The sequence below is a fragment of the Notamacropus eugenii genome, chromosome 5 (genome assembly GCF_028372415.1).
Source record: "Notamacropus eugenii isolate mMacEug1 chromosome 5, mMacEug1.pri_v2, whole genome shotgun sequence".
NCBI classification, from domain to species: Eukaryota; Metazoa; Chordata; class Mammalia; order Diprotodontia; family Macropodidae; genus Notamacropus; species Notamacropus eugenii.
In genome coordinates, this window is record NC_092876.1 from 354194713 (window position 1) to 354222485 (window position 27773).

The following is a 27773-nucleotide window of genomic DNA, read 5'->3' on the forward strand; positions in this document are numbered from 1 at the left end:
AAGAACATATATGGAGCTACACAAAGTACTTTGGGGTAATAATAGGTAGTTCAAAGCTAAGGACTCAAGAGCACTGGAAATGACAAAGCAAACCCCTGAATGTTGAGAAGGAGGAGCTACTGTCTCAGTGGGTCCCACTCTCAGTTGCTCTCTTCTTGACATACTATTGGAAGAACTGGATTACCTCAATATTGAAATTCTTGCAATAAACAAAATTAGTAGACAAATGGAGGCTATAGCCAAATGGATGGATGGTTCACAGGTTTTCTCTGAAGATGCAAACAAAGGAGTTGGTGGAGAAAGTTTTACAGTGTAACCAAGGGAAACAAGTTATATAATTTAAAGGAACACTCAAAAGAAAGAGGAAGCCAACTGAAGCTTACACTTCAACATTTGAAATAGAGGATGAAGAGACAGAGAATTTCTATGCAGAACTTAATAATATCCTTCAAACCAAGTCAATATATCACACTGACACTCAAATGTGGGCATAAGGGAAGATGGCCAAAAACAGTTGGAAAATATGGCCCAATAAGATTTACAGACTAAGAAGTCTCATCTGTTATATAATAAATACTTTCATATAGAATAAAAGGGGTTAGATTTAGACATAAAAAATGAAATTGACTATTTCTTAACAGACAAGATACTGACACAGCATTCCTATCAAAATCAGCAGCTGATACTCAGGCAGACCACTCAATCCATCAGTTTACAAGTATTTATTAAGTACTTACTAGTGTGCCAGGCATTGCAAAGTGTGCTGGGGATAAAAAGACAACTGAAATGGTTCCTTTTCTCAAAGAGTTTGTTTCTATGAGGGAGATTACATGGTGGGTAGGGTGAGGCAGTGTGATGCATGGAAAAAACACAGTATTTGGAGTCAGAGGAAGACCTGGGTTAGATTCTCGACACTATCATCTACTCTGTGTGATGGTGACCAAGTTATTTAGCTTCTCTGGGACTCAGTTGTCTCATCTGTAAAATGGGGAGGAGGAGAGAAGGCTAGGCTGAATGACTTCAAAGATCTCTTCCAGATCCACACATAATTAGAAACAAACAAATTAGACATAAGGTAATTGGAGTAAGTGGACACTAGGAGCTGCGAAAATTAGGAAAGGCTTCATGTAGATAGGAGGTGATGCTTGAATTGGGTATTAAAGGAAACCAGTGATTCTAAGAGGCAGAAGTGAGGATGGAGTAAATTCTAGGTACAAAGGACAGCCAATACAAGGGTATAGAACATTAACTAGTTAGCACAAACATCAAAATTAATATCAAAATAGAAGAATAGTGATTAGAAGACATTATCATTTGCAATTGCCTCAATATATCCTATTCAAATGAACCATGAATGCCAAAAAAAAAATGGAAAATTAAAAAAATATGAAGATATTGACCTTAGTTATTACTATTTTCTGTGAAAAGGTCAATAGCACAATGTTTAGAGAGCTGGCCTGCAAGGAACCAAGAAGACCTGGGATCAAGGCTCACCTCTGACACATATATGACAATGAGTAAATCACCTTCTCTTTCAGTGCAAAAAGAAACTCTAGACTAACCAGTTGTAGAAGATGTTGATATACTTTCTGAGAGGGAATTTCCTCACCTCAGAGTTCCCCATACCAATGAAATCATAGGTTCAGCCCCATCTCCTGTCCTGTACAAGTTTAACACTCCCCAGAAGGATGAGCACCAAAGAGTCCAGACATTGATTGAGACAGAGAACATTTGAATTCTTTGTCAAGTAGAAAGAGGTGGCTCCCAAGGACGACTCCAATATAGACAAATTCAATTGTAAAATAATATAAAATTGACAAGAACTGCTGAGAAAACTGGTTAGACCAACATATTACATTATTTACCACAATTAACTCAAAATATATACACAATCTGGATATTAAAAGTCACACCATAAAAAATTAGGAGAAAACTTCATGAGGTTTCATTGACTACTATGGCTAGAGGAGGAGAGTTCTTAACCAAACATACAGCAGATGTGACCATAAAAGATAAAATAGATAATTTTGATTATATGAAATTCAAAAGTTTTTCCACTAACACAATTAATGCAACTAGGATAAGATGGAAAGTAGTTTTTGGGCAAAACAAATTGCCTCAGTTCTCTCTGATAAAGGTCCAATATCCAAGACAAATGGAAAACTAACAGATATGTAAGACCAAAAGTCATCTTCCAATAGGTAAGTAGTTAGAGGATATAAACGAACTGTTCTCAAAAGAATTGCAATTAGAAAGCATGGAAAAAGATTACTCCAAATCACTGATAATAAAAGAAATGCAAATCAAAATAATTTTGAGATTTTATCTCACATTGTCAAAGGTAATAAAAGCTAGGAATAGTCATTGTTGGAGGGGCTGTGGAAAGACAAGGCACACTATTAATCTCTCGGTGTAGCTGTGAATTGGTTTGACCATTTTGAAAGGGAATTTAGAATTATGTTAAGAAGGCAATTAAAATGTCCACACCCTTTGACCCAGAGATCTCACTAATATTGATAGATCTTCTTAAATAGCAACAGCTTGAAAACAAAGTAGATGCCCAACAATTATACAAACTATATTATATGAATGCAATGGAATATTATTGTACTGTAACAAACAATGAATAGGAGAACTACAAGAAGGCATGAGAAAACATACGAACTGATAGAAAGTGAAGTAAGCAGAACCAGGAAGATAATATACATAATGAATATAAAGGGAACATAAAGGGAAAGAACAATGAAAAAATTGAAACTGATCACTGTTTAATTGTAGTGACCAAACTTGTCCACAAATAAAAGTTGATAAAATGCCAATTCCTCCCTTCTTTGCAGATATGAGAGACTATGAATTTAGAATGCTACATATGTCAGTCTTGACTGATGTGATTACCCTGCAAGGTAGATGCTATTATTACCCTCATTTTACAGATGAGGAAATTGAGGCAAACAGTAGTTAAGTGACTTGCCCAGAGTCACAAAGCTAGAAAGTCTGAAGTGAGGTCTTCCTGATCCCAGGCCCAGAACTCTATCCACTGCACCACCTTAAATATTTAGGGAAATGAAAGTGACATAAAAACAAAAGATATTAATAAAAAATGATGGAAGATGATGGTGGAATAGTATAAACAATATCATCTCACCAAACATAAAAAAAGATAAGTCTACAGATGCTTAGCATGAGAACCAAGTACTGGCTTTTGTATTACCTTCAATTTTATCAATAGTTTAACTGCATTCACCTAGTCCTTTATTATTTACATGTTTTCAATTCACTTTAGCTTCAAGGCCATAGCTACTAACAACAAACAAAAATGTTTGTTGAGTTGTCAGATAGAAGAATTTTCTCTCAAGGGCTTTTGATTATACTTTGATCCTGCTGAGTTAAGAGCAGATGACTGACTCTATAAATATACTCATGCTCATTTCTAGGTTCCCTGTGTTCTTGAGCACAGTATCACACTGAATGATCAATCAATAAGTACTTATTAAGTGCTTAATATGTGCCAGGCACTGAACACTAAATCACTGTAGGGAGTACGGTGACTTCATTGCTGGAAAAAAAGTAGAACAAAGGTCACCATTCCCACTCATGGACAGTCAATCTTACCAGATGAGTTGCCCCGGGGCTAATGTGCATGGACCAAGGTACAAGATGAGAACTAAAAAGGATTGAAAGGAACTGTCCTACCCTATCTCAAGAGCAGATGCTGTTATAATGCTTACATTGAAGCATGCTAGATAGAGAACTCTTAGTGAGCAAATTCTCTACCAACAGAGAGAACAGCACTTGATCGATAGAGCCATTGTCTCTAGAGACAGTTAGGTGGTATAGTGAATAAGAGAGATGAAACCTAGAGTCAGAAAGATGCCATTTCACATTTGGCCTCAGATATTTACTAGCTGTGTGACCCTTGGTAAGTCACTTAACCTCCATCTGCCTCAGTTTCCTTGACTTTAAAATGGGGATCATAATAACACCCACCTCCCAGGGTTGTTGTGAGGATCAAATGGCATAATCTTTGTAAAGAATTTGGCACAGCGCCGGGCATATAATAGGCAAATGCTTGTTTCTTTCCTCCCTGCCCATTCCCCCCTCCCCCAGTTTACGAGAGCTGCCTGGGGCAATTAGAGGTTAAATGGCTTGTCCACAATTTCACAGACATTATATCTCAGATGTGGGACTTAAATATAGATATTTTCAATTCCCAGAAAGAGCCTAGTTGGTTTTTTTTGGGGGGGGCAGTTGGGTTTTGTGGGTTCCCTTTAGGTCTCTTTATCTTACTCAAATTGGAACCACAATTTCTACCCACAGACTCTATCCCACTACTAACATTATCCCACTTTTCTGACATGTCCAGTTCTTTAGGTAGCCCGTGACTCTTGTTCCTCCGGGAGATGGGTGTCTCACCACATAGGTGCTAGATAGTGCTAATACCTGATAGCGCCTTAGTCCTCTGCAGCTCAAAACTCCTTTGGACAACTCCTCTGGCCTCAGCCTCCAGGGCACTAGGGAGAGATTACAGGCACACCAACACATGGAGCTAGAGGACAGCTTGTGATACTCTATCATACTGCTTTTTGGTTTCTTCTTTTCTAAAGTTTAATTTCAAGCCTTTGTTAACAGACTCCAAAATGCCCATGTATAACATTTTAAAATCCTTTCCACACTTAAATGAATTTTCTGATAGGATTTAAAAAGATTCCCTTTTAAAAATTATTTCTCCAATTCAACTACATTAATCCAATCGAATTCAAAGGTGTATGGGTGAAGGAGGACTTAATATGAATGTTTTTAGTCTGCATTAATAAGAGCATTGTCTACATTATATACAATACAAGGAAGTTCTCTTTGACTCCGCACTGATGGAAGCACAACTAGAACATTTTAGTTTTTGTTGCCACAATTTACGAAGGACATTGACAAATTGGAACATAGCCAGGGAAGGGTGACCAGGATAATAATGATTAAAATGGTTCAATCCAATTCAGCAAACATTTGTTAAGTGTCTGGTGTGTGTATAGCTCTGTGTTAGGTACAGGGTTACTAAGCTTAGAATAGGGGAATATAAAATATGTAACTATAATGCAAAATAATACGTCATAAACACAATAAAAGAGAAGCAAACAAAGTGATATACAACATCTGGAAGAGGTGTGGAGAAGAATAAGGTTCTTCCTATGAGTGAAGCAGGGGAAGACATCAGGAGGAGGTAGGATCTGAATTGGGACTTAAAATATAATTTGTAAAGGGATGCCCAGAAATTGAGGAATGGCTAAACAAGCTGTGGTACATGATTGTAACGGAATGTTATTATGCTATAAGAAACAACAAACAGGATGATTTCAGAAAAACCTAGAAAGGCTTATATGAACTGATGCATAGTGAAGTGAACAGAATCAGGAGAATGTTATACACACTAATAGCCCTATTGTTTGATGAAGAGCTGTGAATGACAACTGTTCTCAGCAATACTGTGATCCAATACAATCCCAAAGGACTAATGATGAAGCATACTATTCACCTCCGGAGAGAGAATTGATATTGATTGAATACAGACTGAAGCATGCTATTTTTCACTTTTTTTCTTTTATTCAAGTTTTGTACAAAATGGCTAACATGGAAATGTTTTACCTAATTGCACACATATAATCTATATCTGATAGTTTACCATCTCAGGTACAGGGGCAAGAAGGGAAGGAGGAAAGGATGGAATTTGGAATTCAAAATTTTAAATAAAAATATAAAAAAATAGGAAAAAAATAAAATAAGAAGACTGAAAATAAAATAAAATAAATTATGATTTGCAGTCCAACAGGTGGTGTGCAGAGAGGCAGAGAGATGAGGATATGAGGAGGTCATTCTAGCTATTGAGAATTTCATAAGCAAAGACTTGGAGGTGGGACAGCATGGAACATAAACAAATGACAATGAGTAGTCCAATATGGCAGAAGCAAAAGCTTGTGGTGGGGGCAAGCAGTAGGGAATAGGATAAAGTAAGGCTGGAAAGGTAGAATGCTACCAGATAGTTGTCATCCTTGAAAAGCAATAGCATTTGATGGTTCTTGATAGTTATTGAATAAGCTCTAAAGTGTTTTGAGCAGAATGGCATGACCAAATCCATATAGGAGGTGGATTAGTCTGACATAGGTCTGAAGTATGGGTTGCAGGAAGGAGCATCAAGTCATTCAAACATTTATTAAGCCCCCACTTGTGCTAGTCACAGTGCTTAGCTCTGAGATGTGTGTGTTTGTCCTTTGGTGCTGAAGAAAACCATGCCATCAGAGAAATAATGGCATGACTTGCACTTGACTTTGTTTTGAGTGAGGGAGGGCTGTGCAGGTCACTAACCTCACTTCTCCTCCAGAGCCATTTGAATCCAGTGACCAGATATTCATCAAGACGACTGAAGATGACCTAGGATGAGGCAATTGGGGTTAAGTGACTTGCCCAAGGTCACATAGCTAGTGAGTGTCAAGTGTCTGAGGTGAGATTTGAACTCAGGTCCTCCTGACTCCTGCACTGGTGCTCTATCCACTGCAACGCATGGCTGCCCTAGCTCTGAGGATATTAAAAGAGGCAAAAGACAAAGACAAAAGACAGTCCCTACCCACTAGTAGCTCACAATCTAACTGGGGAGTCAATCAGTAATCAAATATGTACAAACAAACTATATACAAGGTGAATAGGAAATGATTTTTTAAAAAGAAGGCACTAGGATTATGAGAACCTGAAAAAGGTTTCACGGAGGACTATGGTTAGATTCTAGTTGGTACTTAAGGGAAGCCAGTAAATGAGGAGACAAGGAGAGAGAGTGTTCCAAACATGGGGACAGTCTGTGAAAATACCAAGTGCCAAGAGATGGAGCATTATGTTCATGGAACAGTCAGGAGGTCAATGTCAATGGATCAGAGAGTGTGGAAAAAGTATAAGAAGCCTGGAAAGCAAAAGGGACTAGGTTATGAAGGGCTTTGAATGCCAAACAGAGGATTTTGTAAGGGCAGTGATAATCATTAGGAAGTTACTGTAATAATCCAGGAGCACAGTAATAAGGATGCCTATTTATAACAATACAAATGATGAGGAGTGAACTGATAAATGGTTTTAACCATAGCATTCCTCTGCTCAAAAAACTCGAGTGGTCCTCTGATGCCTTAGGTATAACATGCAAGCTCTTCAGTTTGATGTTTAAAGTGTTCCACATTCTGGCAACAATCTACCTTTTAAGACATTTTGTTTTATTCCCCCTGATACACTCTATGTTTTCACCAAACTGAAATACTAATCGTTTTGTGAACTCAAATTTCATCTCTCTCCATTCATTGTGCTTAGAATATGTCCTTCACAGCAGAGAGGACTTTCTTCAAGGTTCAGCTCACCTCTTCTATGAAAATTCCCATTTACTGGTCAGGGCTTTCTCCTTCCTCAAGTGACCTTGTATTAATGTCTATCTGTGGCCATACTGAACCTCTCTTCTCTTTATACCAAGGACTGTCTCATTTTTGTCCATTTCAGCACCATGCTATGTATTCCCAGTATCTAACGCCATGAACTGAACATAGCAGGAGTTTAATAAATATATGTTCATTTGAATTGAATTGAAATGCAAACTTAACCACACTCTCATATTTTGGAGAAAAGTATTACATTTATTACTTACTTAGATACTAGGACAAATCTGGGAATATGCTCTCTATTAATGGAGATCATAACTCATCCATGCTTTCTCATTCTGTGTGATTCTTGTCCCTGTTCTCCAATAAATCTTTCATACGCATCTACCTAACTTGAAGAATACCTTCTCTCTCTCCTGACGGTTCATGGTGTGGATTGGAGTTAGTAGGCTGTATATTAACTGCTCCTTGCTCTTGCTACGTTAACTGGCTCAGATACTTTTCTAGTGATACACTTCTTCTAATGATATTCCACTATATCACCTCTCATGAAGTACTTCATTAGCAATATGTCACAGCCTGCTCATACCCAGAATGCACCTTTTCATTGTCCTTCAGGTGACCTGCACTTGTAATTCTTCAGAAACTATGGTATTCCAATTTGCAGCAATACACTCAACATGAGAGGAAATGTCTGTTGTAAGGCTCAAATAATATAATATATGTAAAGTTCTCTCCAAACTTTAAATTTACATATATACTTGTATAACTGCCTGTTATTAATTATTATTATATAATATCATAAGAAAATATTGATGTTCAAAAATGGGCTTGTATTTCAGTGAGAAATTATATCCTTCCCTTTGTCTCCTATGAGCCTTTTATTTCATCCCCTGTTCCTGAAATATTGCTACCCTACCCTGCCTCCTCACATTCAATTTCTGCCTGCTAAAATTCTACGTATCCCATAAGATCCATTTGAACTACTAATCTTTTTAGGTCTCTTTTTGTTAAAAATATGATCTAATAGTAAGAGTACTGCGAGTTTAGGATCAGTCAAAGAACCCAAGTTCCAGTTTGGCTCTGACATTTAACTAGCTGTTTGACATTGGACAAAGCACAGATTCTCTGGTCCTCAGTTTCTTCATCTGTAAAATAGGGATATAATACTTGCACTTCCTGCCTCACAGGGCTTTGTGAGAAAAGCAGTTTGTGAAGATTATTTGAAAATGCACTTTGACTCCTCCAGAACTCAAATATTCTTTTCTTTGTATTTTTCTTGTGTATTTAAGATAATAAGATTTAGAGATAGGTCAACTTACCGTGTTCTCTTTTGTTTTATTGTTATTTTTATACTTTAATCTTCTCCTAACTAGATTGGAAACTCCTCTGCTTTACCTTTGAATTTCTCATTCCAGGCACAGTGAACAAGCATTTACTAAGCCACCATTCAATGTGCCCGTTGCTGTGCTAAGACAAAAATGAAACTGCTCCTGTCTGCAGTGGCCTTACATTCTATTGGAGAGATAACATGTACACATATGAGTTCATGCAATACCAATATAAAAGAAATACAAGGAAATATTTTGTGGAGGTGCTGTTATTTAGGAGGACAAAGAAAAGCCTCATGTAGGAAGTGTCCTTTGAGCTTTGAAGGAAAGTCAGGATTCTAACAGGCAAGGGTGGGGAAGGAGTGATGCTTTGTAGGTAGGAAGACAACTTTGCAGAACAACAGGTTGGATGGGATGGGACCTGTTGTTTATGAGGATCAATAAGACCAGTTTGGCTGAATCACAGCATTGACACAATGCTTCACCCAGTGTCGCTACATCATAGATGTTTGCTGAATCAAAGAGGGAATTTCATTGTGAAAATGAAATGAGGATCCTTTTTTTTGGCCAGATGATTCTCTGTTTAAATTTGGATTTAGCATAGGATATGGGACAGCGACAGCAGAAGATGAGTTTTCTTATTTTCACAGTTAGGACATATATTATTTTGAAGCAAAAAGAATCAGCAATTATGTCAAATTATATACATTATAATAAGGGAGAGTTAAGTCTCATGGGGAAGTAGGAAATTAAATTCATAATGTAGGACAGCTCTTTGTATGTGAAATGCAGCTGCACTGCATCTGGTCCACTGTGGCTACTCACTTATAAATAGGTGGTGGTAATGATGCTAATGACATTTTAAATATTAAATTTTACCATTTTCATTACTATATTTTTCAATAAAAACAAATCCCACAAAATAGTTCTCTTTTCTTACAGTTATTCTATTTAGTTGTTGGTCAGCTATGTGTGACTCTTCATAGCCCCATTTGGGGTTTTCTTGACAAAGACACTAGAGTGGTTTGCTATTTTCTTCTCCAGCTCATTTTATAGATGAGGAAACTGAGGCAAACAGGCTTAAGTGACTTGCCCAGTCACACAGCTAGTAAGTGACTGAGGCCTAATTTGAACTCAGGGAGATGAATCTTCTTGACTCCAGACCCTGTTCTCTATCCACTGAACCACCTAGCTGCTCTTCCATTTATCACTATCTGTTAATAGCATATATTTTCCATCCTGGACAAATAACTTAAAAAATGATAATATTAACCAAAGAGCATGTGTAGAGCAAATGAGATAATTAGCTTGATTACCTTACATGTGAATCAAGGAATATATTTATGTAATTCCAGAGAGAAAAACTCTTGAAAGATATGTCCTTTTCTTGTCCATTACCCCTATTCTTATTGTGGGTATGCGTGCAAGTATTGTGCCAGGTGGGTAGTCACTTGGGAGAACATAGTAAAATCAGGGATGATCATGGCCAGACACATGTAATAACTTTCAGTCACATAAGGGCTGCAACCATATATCCCTCTGATACTGGAGTTGGCAGTAAGCCCCCCAAATAAGTCAAGGGAGAGTGATTCTCTTCTAAAACAAAGATAAGTTCAGCTTCACAAGTTGAATTTGGGAAAGGGAGAGACAGAAAAAAATTTCTCCCTGTATTCAGGGAAAACAAAATTTTCCAAATCAGGAATTTTTAATCTGGGGTCCACAATTCTCCAAGTGTCCATGGATAAATTTCAGGGACTCAATGAACTAGAATAGGAAAAATTACTCCCTTATTTTCATTAATCCTTAACTGCAATTTAGCATTTCCTTCAATTATGAAATAAACAAAACTGAAGAGTCTGAATAGTCTCTGGACTTTATTAGACTATCAAAAGGGCCCACAACACAGAATAGGTAAAGAGCTCCTGCCATAAGTGAGAGAGGAGAAGTAAGCTTATGGTCAAAGGGCTTTGATCTCTTGCTGTGTAGAGTAGACATGCACCAATCACAAAGGACTCAGGGCATTATGAAGGGAGTCAAGTTCTCTTTAAAAATCCTTTCCTATAATGCTATAGGCCTGAAGTTCATGTGCAGGAAAAGAAACATGACAGAATGGACTAGTAGTTTTGTGGGATCATGGCAATTATTAAGAAGACTGAACTAGTTGGTCAATATGAACATACCACTCACTCTCTTAGTAACAAGGGGCCTGAGCCCTGGGATGACTCCAACTCAATGATCTGTGAATGCCAGTCTAGAACTTCCATAGCATGAGAAGTCTCAGCCTCACCATTCAATCTCCACTACTTGCCAGCTCTGCAGTCTATAAGACCTCCATACCAGCTGCCTGTCTCCTGGGGATGGGATAGGATAGGATAGGATAACCTGACAGAATATGTTCCCAGCCTCATCTGCTTATCTGCTTCCTCTCCCAGTGATTCGGACTCTCCCATTCTCTGTCCTCACACTGCCTGCTCCCTTGTTCTCACCCCCCTCCACCCCACCCCACCCCACCACCACACTACTCAGAATCTACCACCCTATTCCATTGTGCCTCTGAACACTTTCTTCATAGGTAATAAACTTGTTTCTATCTTAAACCTTTTTCTTTCTCACTCCTTTCATCTTCTGGTGCTCATTCAGACCTGACTCCCTCCTGTTAATTGACACACCATGCCTGGCCACCCTTTCAAGCCCTTTCAAGCTGTACTTTTGTTCATATCTAACAATTCATAAGCCATGGTACAGGACAGGACTTACATGCTCCTCACTCTCACTCGCAGCCTCTCACTAAAACTCAGTAAACTCTTCTCCTTGGAGGTTCATTCAATTCATACTTATCACCAAATCAAGATTCTGGTAGGCTTTATCTAGCTACTTCCAGGACATTTTCTTTTCTTCCTCAATGAATTCAAGACCTGTCTCACAATCTTTTCTCTCCTCGCCAACTCCTGTTGTCATGCCCAGGGACTTTGACATGTATTGCCTCAAACCCCCTAATGTCCCAGTTCCTCAGCTGACTCCTGTCTCGTGACCTACTCCTTCCCTTGATCTTGCTAATCACTTACGTGGGCTCTACTTCCACATTCATGAAATTCCTTTATCTGACTGTAATCATTCATCATGCTGTCTTTCCCTGTGCCTTATGACCCCTATCTCTGTTCTTGTCCTCACCATGACTACTAAGCCCTCCACCCTCTGTTCTTTGTGCCAGCCACACTCTCCTCCCTACCCCATCTTGACCCCTAGGTGAGCCACTTCATCTCCACACTGTCTTCTTAAGTCTCTTGCCTCCTTAACCTAAAGTGCAGATTTAATCATGTCACAGATTGCTCCTACCCCTACCCCCATACTCAACTGGTTTCAGTGGCCCCCTAACCTCCAAGATCAATATAAAATCCTCTGGCTTTAAAAGCCTTTTATAACCTGCCCTATTTTTTACCTTTCTAACCTTCTTACACTTCACTCCCTTTCATGTATTCTTTTATCCAATGACGCTGGCCTCCCTGGCGTTTCTCTAACAAGATAATCCATCTCCTAACTTTGGGCATTTTCATTGGTAGTGCCCTCTTCCTGGAATTTTCCGCTTCCTTCTTCTCTGCCTCCTGGCTTTCTGTAGTCTAAGCTAAAATTCTACCTTCTCTAAGAAACCATTCCTTTTTTTAAAAAATTAACATTTTTATTTAAAGTTTGAGTTCCAAATTCTATGCCTCCCATTGCTTTTGATTTGCCTGAGATCATGATTGCTACTTTTGCTTTCTTTGCTTCAGCTGAAGCATAGTAGACTCTGCTCCAGCCTCTTACCTTTACTCTGTGTGTATCTCTCTACTTCAAATGTGTTTCTTATAACAACATATTATAAGATTCTGGTTTTTAATCCATTCTGCTATCTGCTTCCATTTTATGGGTGAGTCCCTCCTATTCACGTTTATAGTCATGATAACTGTGTATCTCCCTCCATGCTATTTTTCACTTGTTTATCCCTTCTCTCTCTCTTACCCCCTACTTTTCCCACCTCACAAGTGTTTTACTCCTGATCACCACCTTCCCCAATGTACTCTCCTTTTGATCAGTCCCCTCTCCCCCTTCTATTATTCCTTTCCCCTTTCACTTCTTTATATGGTAAGATAGTCTTCTACATCTAACTAAATGTGTATGTTATTCCCTCATTGAGCCAATTTTGACGAAAGTAAGGTTTCAGCTTTGCCCCCACTCTTATGCCCCATCTTCCCCTCCATTATAAAAGGTTTTTCATGTCTCTTTTATGTGGGGTAATTTATCCCATTCAATCTCCCACCTCCTTCCAGTGCAATCTTCTTTCTCAACCCTTTATTTTATTTGTTAGGGTATCACACCATCAGAGTCACCTTATATCTACACCCTCTGTAGGCACATGCTCCTTCTAATTGTTCTTATAGCCATAGAGTTGTTGAATTACAAATATTATCTTACCATATAGATCTATAAACAGTTTAACCTTATTGAATTTCTTATGTTTTCTCTTTCTTGTTTCTTTTTTGCCTTTTTATGTTTCCCTTGAGTCTTGTATTTGGTGGTTAAATTTTTATTCAACTCTGGTCTTTTAATTAGAAATGCTTAAAAGTCCTCTATTTTGTTAAATGTCCATTCCCCCTCCCCCCCGAAAGACTATATTAAGTTTTGCTAGGTAGATGATTCTTGACTGTAATCCTAACTCCTTTGCCTTCCAGTATGTCATATTCTAAGCCCTCTGGTTCTTTAATGTGGAAACTGCCAAATCCTATATAATTCTCATTATAGCTCCATGACATTTGAATTATTTCTTTTGGCCTGTTTGCAATACTTTCTTCTTGATCTATGAGCTCTGGAATTTGGCTATGATGTGCCAGGAGTTTTCATTTGGGGATCTCTTTCAGGCAGTAATTGGTAGATTCTTTTAATTTTTATTTTTCCCCTGGTTCTAATATAATAAGGCAGTTCTCTTTGATAATTTCTTGAAAGATGTTCAGACTTTTTTTTAATCATTACTTTCAGGTAGTCCAATAATTCTTATATTATCTTTCCTGGATCTATTTTCTAGGTCAGTTATTTTTTCCAATGAGAAATTTCACATTTTTTTTTTTACTTTTTTGATTTTGTTTTATTGTATCTTGATGTCTCACAGAGTCATTAGTTTCCACTTGTTCAATTCTAATTTTTAAGGAATTATTTTCTTCAGTGAGTTTTTGTACTTCCTTTTTCATTTGGTCAATTCTATTTTTTAGGAAGTTATTTTTCTCGCTAAATTTTTGTATATCTTTTCCTATGTTGTTGATTCTTTTTTTATGATTCTCTTTATTACACTCATTTCTTATCCCAATTTTTCTTCTACTTCTCTTAAAATCTTTTTAAGCTCTTCCAGGAATTCTTTTTGATCCTGAGACCAAGTTACATTTTTCTTTAAGGCTTCACATGAAACCATTTTAACACTATTGTCTTCTTCCAAGTTTATGACTTGATCTTCCCTGTCACCATAGTAACTTTCTATTGTCAAGCTCTCTTTTTTTCGTTTTTGCTCACTTTTTTCTGCTTTTTTTTGTGAGTGGTTATTTTTATATGAGAGTTGGGCTCTGGTCCTGTGTTGTCACAAGTTTTTTGTTCTAGGGCTCTGGGGCCTTCACTGGGCTTCAGGACTAAGCTATTTGCTTTCTTTGGAGGGCAGTCTTCCCTTCTGACTTGTATGTGGTCTCCCCTGGATGTGGTGTTTATCTGCTGGCTCGCCCCAGGGGTGGGCCTTGCTGTTGAGTTGCTATGAAAACAGGATCTCTCTGCTGGCAGGCTCTAGGGGTAGGGCTTCACTTCTGATCAGCAAAGATGTAAGACCTGGCTGGTGGTTTGTGCTGGGGTAGGGGTCATTGGGGTAGGACTTTGCTGCACTGCACAGACTCTCACTTGATGGGGGGGGGGGGGGCGCTGCTGGTTTTCAGGAAGGTGCCCATTGGTGGATTGCCCTGAGCTTGGGGCCAGGCTGCAGGCCCCCTGCTGTGAGGCTGGTGACCCCTGTAACTCTTAGGCCTCTCTTACTTCCCACTCCAGTGAGACAGACCTTCCCTGCTCTGCAGGTCAGCTGCTTCCCTGCTCATAGGCCAGTTCTAAAGTAGTTTTCTAGGTGTTTGGAGGAGAATTTGGGTGTGCTTCAAACATCTTGGCATAGGAACTAAGAAGCCTTTCCTGGTCCTCCCTTAACACTTTGTAAACCTTAAAGCACTGCATGAATGCTAGCTATTGTTATAATTATAATCACATAATATAATAAGGTAGTGCAGTGAACAGAGTCCTGGGTCTTTAATCAGGAAAAAACGAATTCAGATCTGGCCTTGGATACTTACTAGCTGTGTGACCCCGGGCAAGTCATTTCACCTGTTCACCACAGTTTCTTCATCTGTAAAATGGAGATAATAATCCACTGGTCTATATGGGTTGTTATAAGGCTCAAGTGAGATAACAATTGTAAAGCATTTAACACAGTGCCTGGTACACTGTAAGCACCATGTAAATGTTAGCAAGTAGTAGTAGGAGTAGCAGTAGTGGTAATATAATGCTAGTGTCTTCTTCTTGAGATTATCTCTAATTTATCCTATCTGTAGTTTGCTTCAGATTCTTACTATGTGACCCTGGACAAGTCACTTTACCCTGTTTGCCTCAGTATGTAGTCTGTAAAATGAGCTGAAGAAGGAAATGGCAAACTGCAATAGCGTCTTTGCCAAGATAGCCTCAAATGGGATCGCAAAGGGTCAGACTCAACTGAAAAGACTGAACAACAATAAGTCATTTGTAAGTAGTTGTTTGTATTTTCTTTTCCGCCTTAGATTGTAAGCTCCTTGAGGACAAGCACTCTTTTCACTCTTCTTTGTATCTCTAGCACTTGATAGCTGACACATAATCAGTCCTTAATAAATACTTATTTACTTGACTTGACAAGCTAAGCAAAGAAACATTCTGAAGGTACTAAGCACAGTATGAAGATGCTGAAAGAGAACAAACAAGAAAGCAGGGCCCTCTGGGAAAGGTACGGGGTGCTGCCTTTATTGGAGTTTCCCACTTTCATCCACACTATTGGTAGAACTTCAGCTGGGTTATGAGTGCTGACCCTCTGGGTTAGGGAGGAAAGGAACAGCCCTACTCCTTTACTGAAAGGGCTGGATGTAAGTTCCTTTTCTGTTATTTATATTCCTTGTGTTAAACTGATCCTATCTTCAACTAGATTAGTAGTCTGGTGCTTGTCTGCTGGGTCCAGGCAAGAATAGAAGTGAGGACTGAATATTACAAGGAGAGAGTTTGGAAGAAGTCAAATTCAAACCTTCCCAGTCTGAATGAGCCCCCTGGGTGAAACAAATATGAACCATGTCAATTTGTATTGGAGGAGAGCTCTAAGATTAAATACCGGAAACAGAGCAGAGAGGTCAAGGATCCTCAGTTGGCATATGGGTTGCAAACACAATTAGTTGTTTATATGGCTATAATTTATCACTGGAATATAAACACTGTATAGACCAAATATATTCCAGCACTATTATTATGGACTGAATAGAGAGTATAAAATTTGACCATAGGAGATTGGCATAACATATCTAAATATATACTGTAGACCTTAGATAAGATTGAGCTACAGTATTAATAAAGATGCCCATTATTTTCAGGTTATTGTGAAATATTATACACTGCCAAAAGGTGGATATGTCAAATAAATAAACAAAATAACAAAAATATTTTCAGAGGCGGGTGGCATAAGGGTAAGAGCATTAGTGGGAAGTTAGGAGGTGCGCATTCTGTTCCCCAGGCAGGCAATGAACTTACTGTGTGACCTCAAGTAAGCCACTCCTCATCTTTGGGCCTCAGTTTCCTGATGGAGGGGATGAACCAGATCATTTCTAAGATTACAGAATCATAGAGCTGGAAAGAAACTTAGAGATCAGGCAACTTGGCACTAGAGTGCCAACTTGGTAGAGAGCTGGACTGGGAGTCAGGAAGACCTGAGTTCAAATCCTACCTCAGACCCTTACAAGCTCTGTGACCCTAGGCAAGTCACAATTGCTTTCTGCTTCAGTTTTCCCATCCATCCCCAAGAGAGGAGCAGGTAAAATACATGAAGTGCTTTGGTATAAAAATGCTGCTTCTCTTGCTGCTGCTGTTGGAAAGGCGATCATGAGGAAATTGAAGCCTGGAAAAGATAAAGGACTTTACTCGAGATCACATAAATCAAGGACTCAAGTAGTTGAGGTAGGATCTGAATCCAAGTCCATGATTCTTGATTCTAAAGTCGATGTTTTTCCTAGTTAACCTCTCCACCTTCAAGTTCTCCTCTCCATGTTCCTCATACCTTCTCTCCTTTAAATACTCCTCCCATTCCCTCTTCCCTGAGGCTAACTCACAACCTCTTGCCCTCAGGAATTTGTGAAACTTTTTCTCTTCTACAAAATTACAAAATCTTCCTTCTGGTCCCTCTGTGCTACTCACATGGCTTCTCGGGCCCTCATTTCATTCTTCCTGTTACCAGCAATCCCTTGACGCTAGAGCAAAGCTTTTATATTGAATCCTAAAGTTAGTTATTTTTAGTAACCTTTTGTTTCCTTTATTTTATGCATTTAAAAACTTTATTCTGAAGAGAAGGGGTCTTCTCCAGACTGCCAAAGGAGAAACAGTGGAGAACCCCTGCTCTTTGGGCTTATTGAAGACACTCTTCAATTCTCATGTTCCCTAATCACTCTTTCCTATGAATTTTCCCAGGAATCATCATTCACCCTCCTCTCTCCTCCATGCTTTGTAGCTTTAAAATCCAATGAAATATCTCAAGCTTAAAAACCTATGTGGAATAACTGGGTCTCTAAAACCACGTAACTCCCTTTAAGGGAGAGAAGCTCTATGGCACGATGGTTATATTTTTATGTAGATGCTTCCTATCTCCAGATCAAACACAAATATCTGACTAGTCCCTCCCAAACTAGTTATTCTCATCTTGTAATAAACCTTGCCTTATGTTCTCCTTTCAGACAGACATCCTCTGGTGGCCTGCCAATATCACCTTTGAATTTGTCCCAGAAGCACAGAACATTCTTACAACTCTACTGTATCTCTATATTCCTTTAAAGTAGATCTCACAAAACGAGCCCCTGTTATTCTCCAACTTGCCCAACCCAATCATTATTTTCCCCAATTTCTTCTTTTACTCACTGTAACTGCTTATGTTACTCAAGATTTTGCACAGCACAAGAACTTCTGGTGTTGAATTTGCCTAAATAGGGTTACACAAGCTTGGCTGAATATATCTCTAAGTTGGTGTTTTTGTGTGGAAGATACAGTAGAGAAAAGTGAAGGAGAAATATTTCTCAGAGGCACTTTCCTTTCTTCATATGGCTATAAACAAATGGGGGGGAGAAAGGTTCCTTTCTTTTCTCCTCTATATCAAAGAAGTATGGGAAAACAACTGAAAGAAACAACTTTTGCTATAGATCAACATAAAAATAACAATATTTATGTACAGAACATTAGGAAATGCTCTAGTCTAATCCTCCCATCTTACAGATGAGGAAACTGAGGCCTACAGAGGTTAAGTGACTTTTTGCTGGTGATACATACCTTGCAGGTAGCCTAGGCCTTGTATCCAGGTCTTCTGACTCTAAGTACCCTACTTTTGCCACAGTATCACACTGTTTCAATGAAATAGTACTGTCCAAAAAACTCAAATAGTATCTAGATGATTAACTTTCTAATCTTTTAAATTAGGAACAGACTAAATTTTATTTTTATTAATTTAAAATTGCTTTTTAAGGCACTTGTGCACTAATGATTCTTTGCTTTGTATAGCACATTGCACAAAGGCCCACAATCTCTTATGAGTTATCTGTCCCCATAATATAATCACCTTGAAGAAAGTGCCAACACATCCTCCAATGGCATGTTTTACCCTGGTTATCTGAGCTTCCTTACCAATAAGTGAGAGAGAACTAAAAACTCACAAGAGAGAAAAGGGTGTTTTTCAAGCCTACCTTTGATTCAACCTGCAACCAAACATCATACTATCACTCATGACTGAAGTGGAGTAAAGTCAGTTTGCGTAACCCCACATCAGAAAGATAATATGACATTACGTGACATTAGGAAATAAGAATTGCAACCACTCCTCCCAACTTTTCCCAGATTAAATGGCTCTATCCTCACTGCACAAACCTGAGGTGTGATGTAACTAGGGCTGAGCCAAGCTAGGCCAGGGAGCATCACTATGATTCTGCAGTAATGCTCTTGTCTTCTAACACAAATACTCAGAAGTGGGAAATGCTAAGCTTTTGTACACAGTACATGTGAGAGGAAATATACAAATGGTATCAGCACTGTCTCTTTGGAACAATGGAAGGGAGTACACTAAAAGAATATTCTTCTTTTTTTGTCTCCAGAGGATTTCTCTTCTGAGGAGAACCTAACCCTAAATGCATTTTATTACAATGTACAAGCATATCTGTAGTTAAGGAATAAACTTGCTACTGGTACGATTATTCCTCCTCATGAAAAAAGCTTGCACATTAGCTATTGCCAGCAATGTATTAACAGTTTTCACCAATTTATCAATCACCACTTAATCCTTAGAATATGAACTGGTCTATGTTTCAATTCTTAAAAATTGGATCTGCTGGTGTTTCCAAAGCATAACAATATGAAAATAATATTTGAAAATGGAAGGGCACATATTTACATATCATTGTAAGGTCACAAAGCATTTGACTGATGCCACTTGTTAGGAATTACACAACCACTCTAGATATAGGTAATGCAAGTTTGATTATTCCCATTTTACATATATAGCACCAAAGCTTCAGAGTTTAAGTGACTTACCTAAGGTCACAGAGCTAGCAAATGGCAGAGTAAGGAAATGAACACAGATTGTCTGATTCCCCAAACCCAAGGCTATTCTCACTCTGTTTCATGGGTTCTATAATTCCCATCTATCCTTACACTGATTTTCAGTTTTGAAATGAGCAGATATTAAAACAGCAGATCTCCCCTCCTGGCATGAAAATCGGTAGGGCTTGAGGGAAGTAGTACATCAACCACAAATGAAATGATCGCCCCAGCATGTCATTACTTCAAGGGAAAGAGGTGCTGTCTGTAGCTACCCCAACAGTACCATTTGAGATTTACCCAGAAGAAGCCCAGAGTGGGAAAGCCAACGCAGAAAAGGAGATACAGATCAAAACAAGAAGCTGGAGCGTGGGAATACTGCAAAGCAGGAAGAAATGACAGTGACCTGGCACCAAGAAGAAGGGAGGTTAAGAAGAGTTACTCCTCTGGACTGATGGGTAATTTGTGGAATATTGATACGTCAGGAAATCCAGAGTTCAGAGGAGAAAAGGACTGAGGATTTTTCTTGGTTCACCTCTCCACCTACACCCCCCCCCCCCCCCCAAAGTGGAAATGAGTTGCATGGAGATGCAGCACTGTTCTTACCCAAGCTCACAGATTTTGCAAGTTCCCAAGAGACTTGGAATAGAAAAGCCTCTTACCTGCCCTGGTTTGCTGGTGTAATTGAAGGAGTAGATTTCCTCCGTGCTGAGGTTCACCACCCCGCTGTAAACGCGATCAAAATCGGCTCCCCTGGCAGTATCTTGGGAGCGGCCACTCCTCGTCCGAGCCCGGGGGAAGCTCCTTGGTTGCCCCCCATATGGTAGAGGGAGCTGGGGCACTGCAGCCAGGAGCCAGGGCAATCCATAGAGCACGGCGAGCCCTAAAGAGCCCCGCATGGTGGGCACCGAGCGCTGTCTCCTTCACTGGCAGCCTTAGAGTTAGCGCGTAGCTGGAATTTAAAAAAGAAAAGGGGGGGAAAAGGCAGACTATATTACCTTTTAAAAGCCACCTCTATTGGGGCTGGCTAATGTTTCACTCAGCACAGCCTGGGCGCTGTCTGACTTCCCCCACTAGTTTGCGCTAGGAATCTGCTAGCGATAGACTCATAAAATATTGATCTAGTCTTGATGGGAGGTAGCAGGATGAGGGGTAGGAGGTGGGAGGGAACAGGGGCGACTGATGTTTCCTTTTTCTGGATTAGAAACCCATATCCTCTACTTTCATGTCCACAAGAATCCTTCACCTACTCAGCCAGTATTTCGCCTCTGCTCTTGCTTCCCTCCTCTCCAACCTTCTACCCTCACCCCAAAGTGGATTATCTACCTCTTGGGAACTTCAAGAGAATGCACCCGAAGTTGAGAGCGTCAAACTATCTAATTGTCTCAGGCAGGAAATTCAGTCCATTTAAGATCAATCAATTGGGGGGAGGGGAGGAAGAAAGAAGGGGAGAGGAAAGGAAGGACTAATTAGCACTAGGCATATTAAGCAGTTAATACTGAGGGAACAGTGAGCTTCATTCAGATCCTAAAGCAAACTAGAATGTTTGACTTTTTTTTCCCCCAAGCTGAAACCTATTAAAAACTATTTGTAGCTTAAATATTAATCTAAAATCTTTTTTCCTTTAACAGAGGCTTCTTATAAACACCTGTTCCACTTTTTATTTCCCCTACCAAAGCAGTCATATCTCATCACATTTATGACCATAAAAATAAATGTAATAAAGAGAACAATTGTGAACACTAGCTGAAGTCTAGTTCCATAAGACACCACAGACCAAGGCACCAATTGTATTTATCCAAAGGTATGTTTCAACCAAGAAAAATTCTTTCCCTTTATCTATTCAAATGTTTTTCTAAGACTCTAAGAGAAAGACATAAGAATCAGCATTTTTTTTTAAAAGACAGAAATCATTGCCTGGTAAAGAAAAGAAGAACAATGTAATTAAAAACTAAAGAATTCTAGGATGAGGTCCTGTAAGCATGTATCTGTGTTGTTGTTGTGTTCATCCTTTATTTTGGAAGAAGACCATGCCATCAGAGAAATGATGACATGACTTGCAGTTGACTTTGTTTTGAGTGAGGGAGGGTTGTGCAAAGTCACCAGCCTCACTTCTCCTCCAGAGCCATCTGAATCCAGTGACCAGATATTCATCAGGATGACTGGAGATGACCCAGGATGCAAAGGGAGACCTTGGCCCCTTTAGGCATATAAATGGGCAGTCTGCAAAGTATCTGTGTATTTAAAGAGGGTAGCTTTGAAGGGCAGACATATATGGAAAAGAAAAGAAAAGAACACAACAATAATATTCCTTTCCAAAAATGCCCAAATCATTAACCTCCTTAGTAAATACTAATCTCGTCATACAAACTGGACACATTATTCTAATAGCTTCAGGTTGTGTGTATTTTCTAGAACAATGCTGAAGATTCAGTAAGATCATTCAAAACAAAACAAAAGCGAACAAAATTTTGTTCAAAATGCCTGCATTCTTAGATTATTTTCCTTGGTCTTTAAAAGTGAAAGCATTATTTTTCAATAAGTCTATGGTATTCAGTTGAACATCAAAAATTAGTGTTGTGCCAATGAAGGCTATATTTTCACATGGTATTTTGCTTATGCTGTCAGGCTCTTATAAGAGAGCATTCTTGCTAACAATGCTGAAGGAAACCAGGCATTTCTTCACACTTAGAAGTATTTTCAGGAATCTGTAATGTGCTTGTAAATTTGTGGACAACCAGACTGCCTTTTTTCGACTTGAATTCAACTTGAAATTGAATTCCAGAGCAAAGTTTGCTTGAATCAGATCATTCTGCTTTTCAGAAACTTTGCAATGGGCAAAACAAGTACTCTGCACTTGAATAACTTCATTAAGATATTGCATTTGAAAAAAAATTTAACTACATTTAAAATCTTCTTTTGTTCTGCATCTGATCAAATTTGGTCAAGTTAGAAACAATTGGAAAAGAGCTACAATTGAAAATGATACTCATATTCTGCATAAAATTCTATATATGAGGTATTAAGAGATAGTGGAAAAGTATATATGAGGTAATATGGGATAGTGGAAAGCACTCCAAGAGTATGTGTAGCTCATGTGCTATCTCCTATAGAAGATGTTCTACCTGCATGACCTTGAGCAAGTCACTTAACTTCCCTGGGCCTCAGTTTCCTCATATGTAAAAATTAGGGAATAAGACTAAATGATCTATGAGGGCCCTTCCAACTCTAGACTTCTGATCCCTCAAGGTCATTTAGTCATTAGTGCTCACTTCCTTTTCTCGTGTATTTAAAAAAAATGTTTAGATGCATTTCCCTATTAAAATTCAAGTTCCATTGAGACAGGGATTGTTCTACATTTTGCCTTTGTATCCCCAGAAAGAGGCATCTCATTATGAAACTGAGCTGGCCTCAGAGTTTGCATGGACTAAATTCAAATCCTGCCTCTACCACATACCAGTTGAATGAACCTGGGTAAATCATTTAATCTCTCAGGCAACTTTGTAAGTTCATAAGTAACAGAAATTGCTAATTTGTTTTAACGCAGAAAATCTCACTGGGAGTTCCCTACATTAATGAACTCACAGACAGGTTCCCCAAACAAGCAGAGCCTAGAATAGTACCTTGCTCAGAGAAGGTATTTAAATGTTTGGATGGGAGTTTTAAAAGCTGCATTCTATGCCCAGCTCTATCATTCTATTATTTGGATAAATAACTTAATCTATTTGTGTATGAGTTTTTCATCTATAAAATGGAAATGCTATTCACCATTCCTACTTTGAATGGATGCTATAAAGATACAATGAGATGCTGTACAAGAAAGTATATATAGCAATGTAAAGTGCTACAATGTGCTAATGAAAGATTGTCACACTAAAACAGGTGAAAAAGCAAATTCATTCAATCAGTTGCTTCATCTACACAAAAAGTTCTCTTTCTATCTATACAGAATACAGACAGAATATGAGTATTCCTGTGATCATAATACTTAGATTTTCTGATTTTTAAATGTAAATATTCTCAATGTGGGGGAAAGTTTGTTATTAGGGCACAGAAACGTATTTGTTTCCTTTTTGAATTTCGTGAGAGACATGGAAGTGAATATCAATAATTTTATGCAGAAATCAAGTAGAAAAAATACTCAAAATGTCAAAACAGTTTGTCATGAGGATCATTCAAATATTCAAATGGTTCCATGCTCTTAACAATGCTGCTATCTCCTCCAGTAATGCAGATCCTAACCCATCCATGCATGTCTTTCATATGCCAAATGTCTATATTGTCCCATAAATTTAACACAGAGCATCCATTCAACAGGCCAAGGGCTTCTACATTGTCTCTTGGCATCATGAAGATACCATGAAAATTGGTTATCCCTTTACCAGGTGACCATGCCATGTTTGGTTTTTGACCCCACATCACTTTGAGGACATATCCTATATCTGTTTTCCCCGCAGACACAAGGTATTTATATGCTGATTTATTTGGCTGTTCAACCTGTTGCATTATCATAACCAACAGGTATTTTTCATTATTTGATTTTTGTTGGACAAACTGTTTTGAATGGTTATGGATCTCATCCAGGGGGTTCTTCAGTGTTCTGTTGCTTAACGTAATCAGCAGAATGTCATCTGCAAACAGCACCATCTGGAGGACCTTCTATAAGGAATCCCTTTCCATTTTGGATTCCTCCAAGACTCTAGCAAGTACTTTTGTTGAACATATAATTCCCTGTTTGACAGTAATCATTAGATAGTCATCAAGCAAGGTCATCTCTGTTAGAGCTTTCAAGAAATCTTACATAGTTTTTTGTACAGAATGGAAATATCTTGTTAGAAGAAAGTATTTATAGTAGAGTTTTTCTGTACCCAGTGAAATGGTTTTCTATAAGCAAAGTAGGATCCTGTATTGACTGCATCTTTCAGTCAATTGCACGATGGTAAAAATGTGACATGCTGTGGAATATTGCCTGTGAAATTCTATATTGTCATTGCTCTCATCAAGGATGCCCTTGCAGATTGGTCTCATAACAATTTCATAGAAATGGGAAATTAAGTGTAGAGATTAGTATTTTTTTATTGTTCTTGGTGTCCTCTTTTTGGTATAGTAATAACGTTTCAGATATTTTTCTCACATCTTTTGTACCCTGAGAATTGAAGTCTTGATGACCTCATGAATGTACTAGTTGCTACATGTACCCTGTCTATGCGCACTTGATTTTGGTCAGATCCTTTTCCTATATTTGCCCTTTTCCATGACATCTTTTTCTACTCCATAAGCATATATGGGGCTATGATAGAGAAAAGAGACGTGTAAAAAGCTTTGCAGCTCTTTTTCATCTTCCATCCATTTATGGTTTTCCAGTTTCATTGTGAAATGCTCATGGTATAATTTTGTTTACTTAGGTCTCTTGCCATGATTTCTTCAAAAAATTACTTTTCTTTGTTTATGGGGCAATATTGTTCAGAATCACCCACCATCCTTTTCTAAAAGATTGTATAAATGAATTTACATTATAAACTGGTGTTCACCTTGGTTGCCATATTTTTCTTTCTAGCAAGTCCGTGTTTGCTTTCTAAAGTGCTTTTCAAACTCTTCTCTTCATCATGACAATTGATTCACATTGTTTAAAGTTGTCCATGAAATTGCTGTGATTATTAAGTATGTCCCTTTTTCATCGGTATCTAATTGTGGAGTATTAACGACTTGCTTAAACAGGCCAAGTTTTAGTTGTTTTAATTGTATGCTATATCTTTTATTCTGATTCTTTCTCCTAGCCTTGTATTAATTTTGAGCTTTGCTCTAAGAAGTTGGTGGTCTGACTATACACAGATGGCTGATTCAGGAATAACTCCCACGTCAGTAATGAGTCATTTCCTATCTGTTAAAATATAATTTTTAGCTTTTGTGATGTTATTTGGTGCTTTCACTGTCTAGCTTCTTCTGATTTTTTGCTCAGAGAAAGTATTCATGATGCCTACGTGTGAAACTTCTGTGTATGCTACAAATCATTTGTCATTACCATTCATTTCTCCTGATCCACATTTTCCAGTATATTTTTTCAATATTCTCATCTATTTCTGCCTTTCCATTACAGTCAATGAGTATCAAAGTATTATTAACTTAATTTGGAGGTTATTATTGAGTTCTTCACAGAATTTCTCTATCTTTTCATCTTCTGCAATAGATGTTGGAAATACCCTGCAATTATTTTATTGGTGGTTTTTTTGCATACTCTAGCACTGCAATACAAGATGATTAAATGTCTCATGAAATATTGTTTCTTGTTACCTTTAGAGGTAAAATAAAACTATATTCACTGATTCCTTTATTTCCTGCTCTAAGGGGAATCTATGAATAATTCCTCCAGTCAGCTGAAACTTCCTTCTGTCTTCTGGTTTTATTGATAAAGAGAACTAAGATTGATATAATTCAGTTAATCCAGTAGAAGGTTCACAAATTGGACATTGGACAATAGCCTAACATTTAGAGTGTCAACAACTAAATTAATGTTTATAGTTTACAAACCATGTGATTCTTAGCATGTCACTGCTACCACTACTGCAGAAGTAAAAGAGAATAGCGTTAAGACTTGGGCCATTTTGTATTTTTATTTGTTTTATGGGTTACATTGGCCAAAAAAATCCATCAACAAGTAGCCTGTCTACTAGTGATAAATTTCTTTATGCTTAGTTAGATTGGTGCTGAATCATGTGCTGCTGGGCCTAAACTTGAAGACTGTTCAGCCTGGTAGAAACTGTATAGTATTTAAGAACTCAGGGGTACTTTCTAGAGGTAAAGAATTAGAAGTTGAGGGGAAGCCCATTAATTGGGAATGGCTGAATAAGTTGTAGAATTTGATTATGACGGAATACTATTGTACTATAAGAAATGATGAGCAGGATGTTCTCAGAAAAACCTGGAAAGATTTACATGGGCTGATGCAAAGCGAAATGTACTGTGCACAAAATAACAGGAATAATCTAAGATGATCAGATGTGAGTGACTTAGCTATTCTCAGCAGTACTACATCCAAGACAACTCTGAAGGACTTATGAAGAAAAATGCTATCCAAATCCAAAGAAAGAACTGATGATGTCTGAATACAGATTGAAGCATACTTTTTTTTTTTTTAACTTTCTTCATTTTTCTTGAGGTTTTTTTTGGGGGATCCATGTTTTCTTTCACAACATAATTATTATGGATATGTTTAGCAGAACAACTATATATGTATAACCTATATCAAATTGCTTGCCTTCTCAATGAGGAGGAGTGGGGAGGGAGGAAGAGAGAGAATTTCAAACTCAAAGTTTTAAAAATGAATGTTAAAAATTGTTTTTACACGAAACTGGGAAAAATAAAATACTCAGGAAAAGTTAGAAAAATAAAAACTCTCAAAGACCTGAAACCTGAAATGGTTTCACCTATTGAATGGTTCTCCAATCTATACAGCCATCAATCCTGACCTGATCTTTAATCCTTAATCTCCAAACAGTTCTGAAAGACATTAACTCTGATCAATGAAATGAACACCACGATTGCAGAGGACTGATGCTGCTGCTCACTTCCAAACAGAGAGGTGATAAACTCAAAATGTGGAATCAAACACACATTTTTGAATATGGTAAAAAAAAAAAAAAAAAGGCCTCAGAGGTACTCCTATGCCACACTGAGGTATTAAAGTAGGACTCTGAGCCTTCAAAGTAGGAGGATTTTGAATATAGCCTTATTAATTAGTTTTCTACATACATACATACATAAGTACATATATCTATCATGAATGTTACTTAAAGGAATCATACATATATGCACAAAATGTAATTTTTAATCTTTGACTTTTTCTTAATTATTTAATAAACTTTCATTTGGCAAGCATTTATTAAATGCTCACTATGTAAGGCAGCACTGTAGAACAAATAGGGAGCTGACTTAAGAACCAAAATGATCTGGATTCAAGTTCTACTTCTGACATATATTGGCTATGTGACCCTAGGCAAGCTGCTTAATGCTGTAGGCAACTCTAGGATTTTAAGTTGCAGAGAAGGTGTCTGTAGTGGAAGGGGAAGGGGAAGTTTCCTATAACAATGAAATCACAGATCCAGTCCCTTTCCCTAGCCTAATATGTGTCAGATATTTCGTCAACGTTAATTCCAAGTTTGCCATACATAGCTTGATTAGGCTTCTGTAATAAGTGGAG

At 38.1% G+C, this 27773-nt stretch overlaps 1 protein-coding gene across 7 annotated transcripts in view; it reads right to left on the minus strand.

Moving 5' to 3' along the window:
• The window catches only part of SIDT1 (SID1 transmembrane family member 1), a 190007-nt gene that overhangs the window by 150834 nt on the left and 11400 nt on the right, over positions 1 to 27773 (minus strand). For 6 of the 7 annotated variants that reach the window (XR_011968019.1, XM_072613980.1, XM_072613978.1 and 3 more), the window contains exon 2: positions 20239 to 20528. Coding sequence is in view for 6 of the 7 variants with exons in the window: in XM_072613980.1 (XP_072470081.1) it covers positions 20239 to 20475 (237 nt within the window). In the remaining variant the exon portion in view is untranslated. Of the gene's footprint in view, positions 1 to 20238; positions 21038 to 27773 lie in introns of those variants that run through there. The other variant, XM_072613975.1, reaches the window with a different exon arrangement.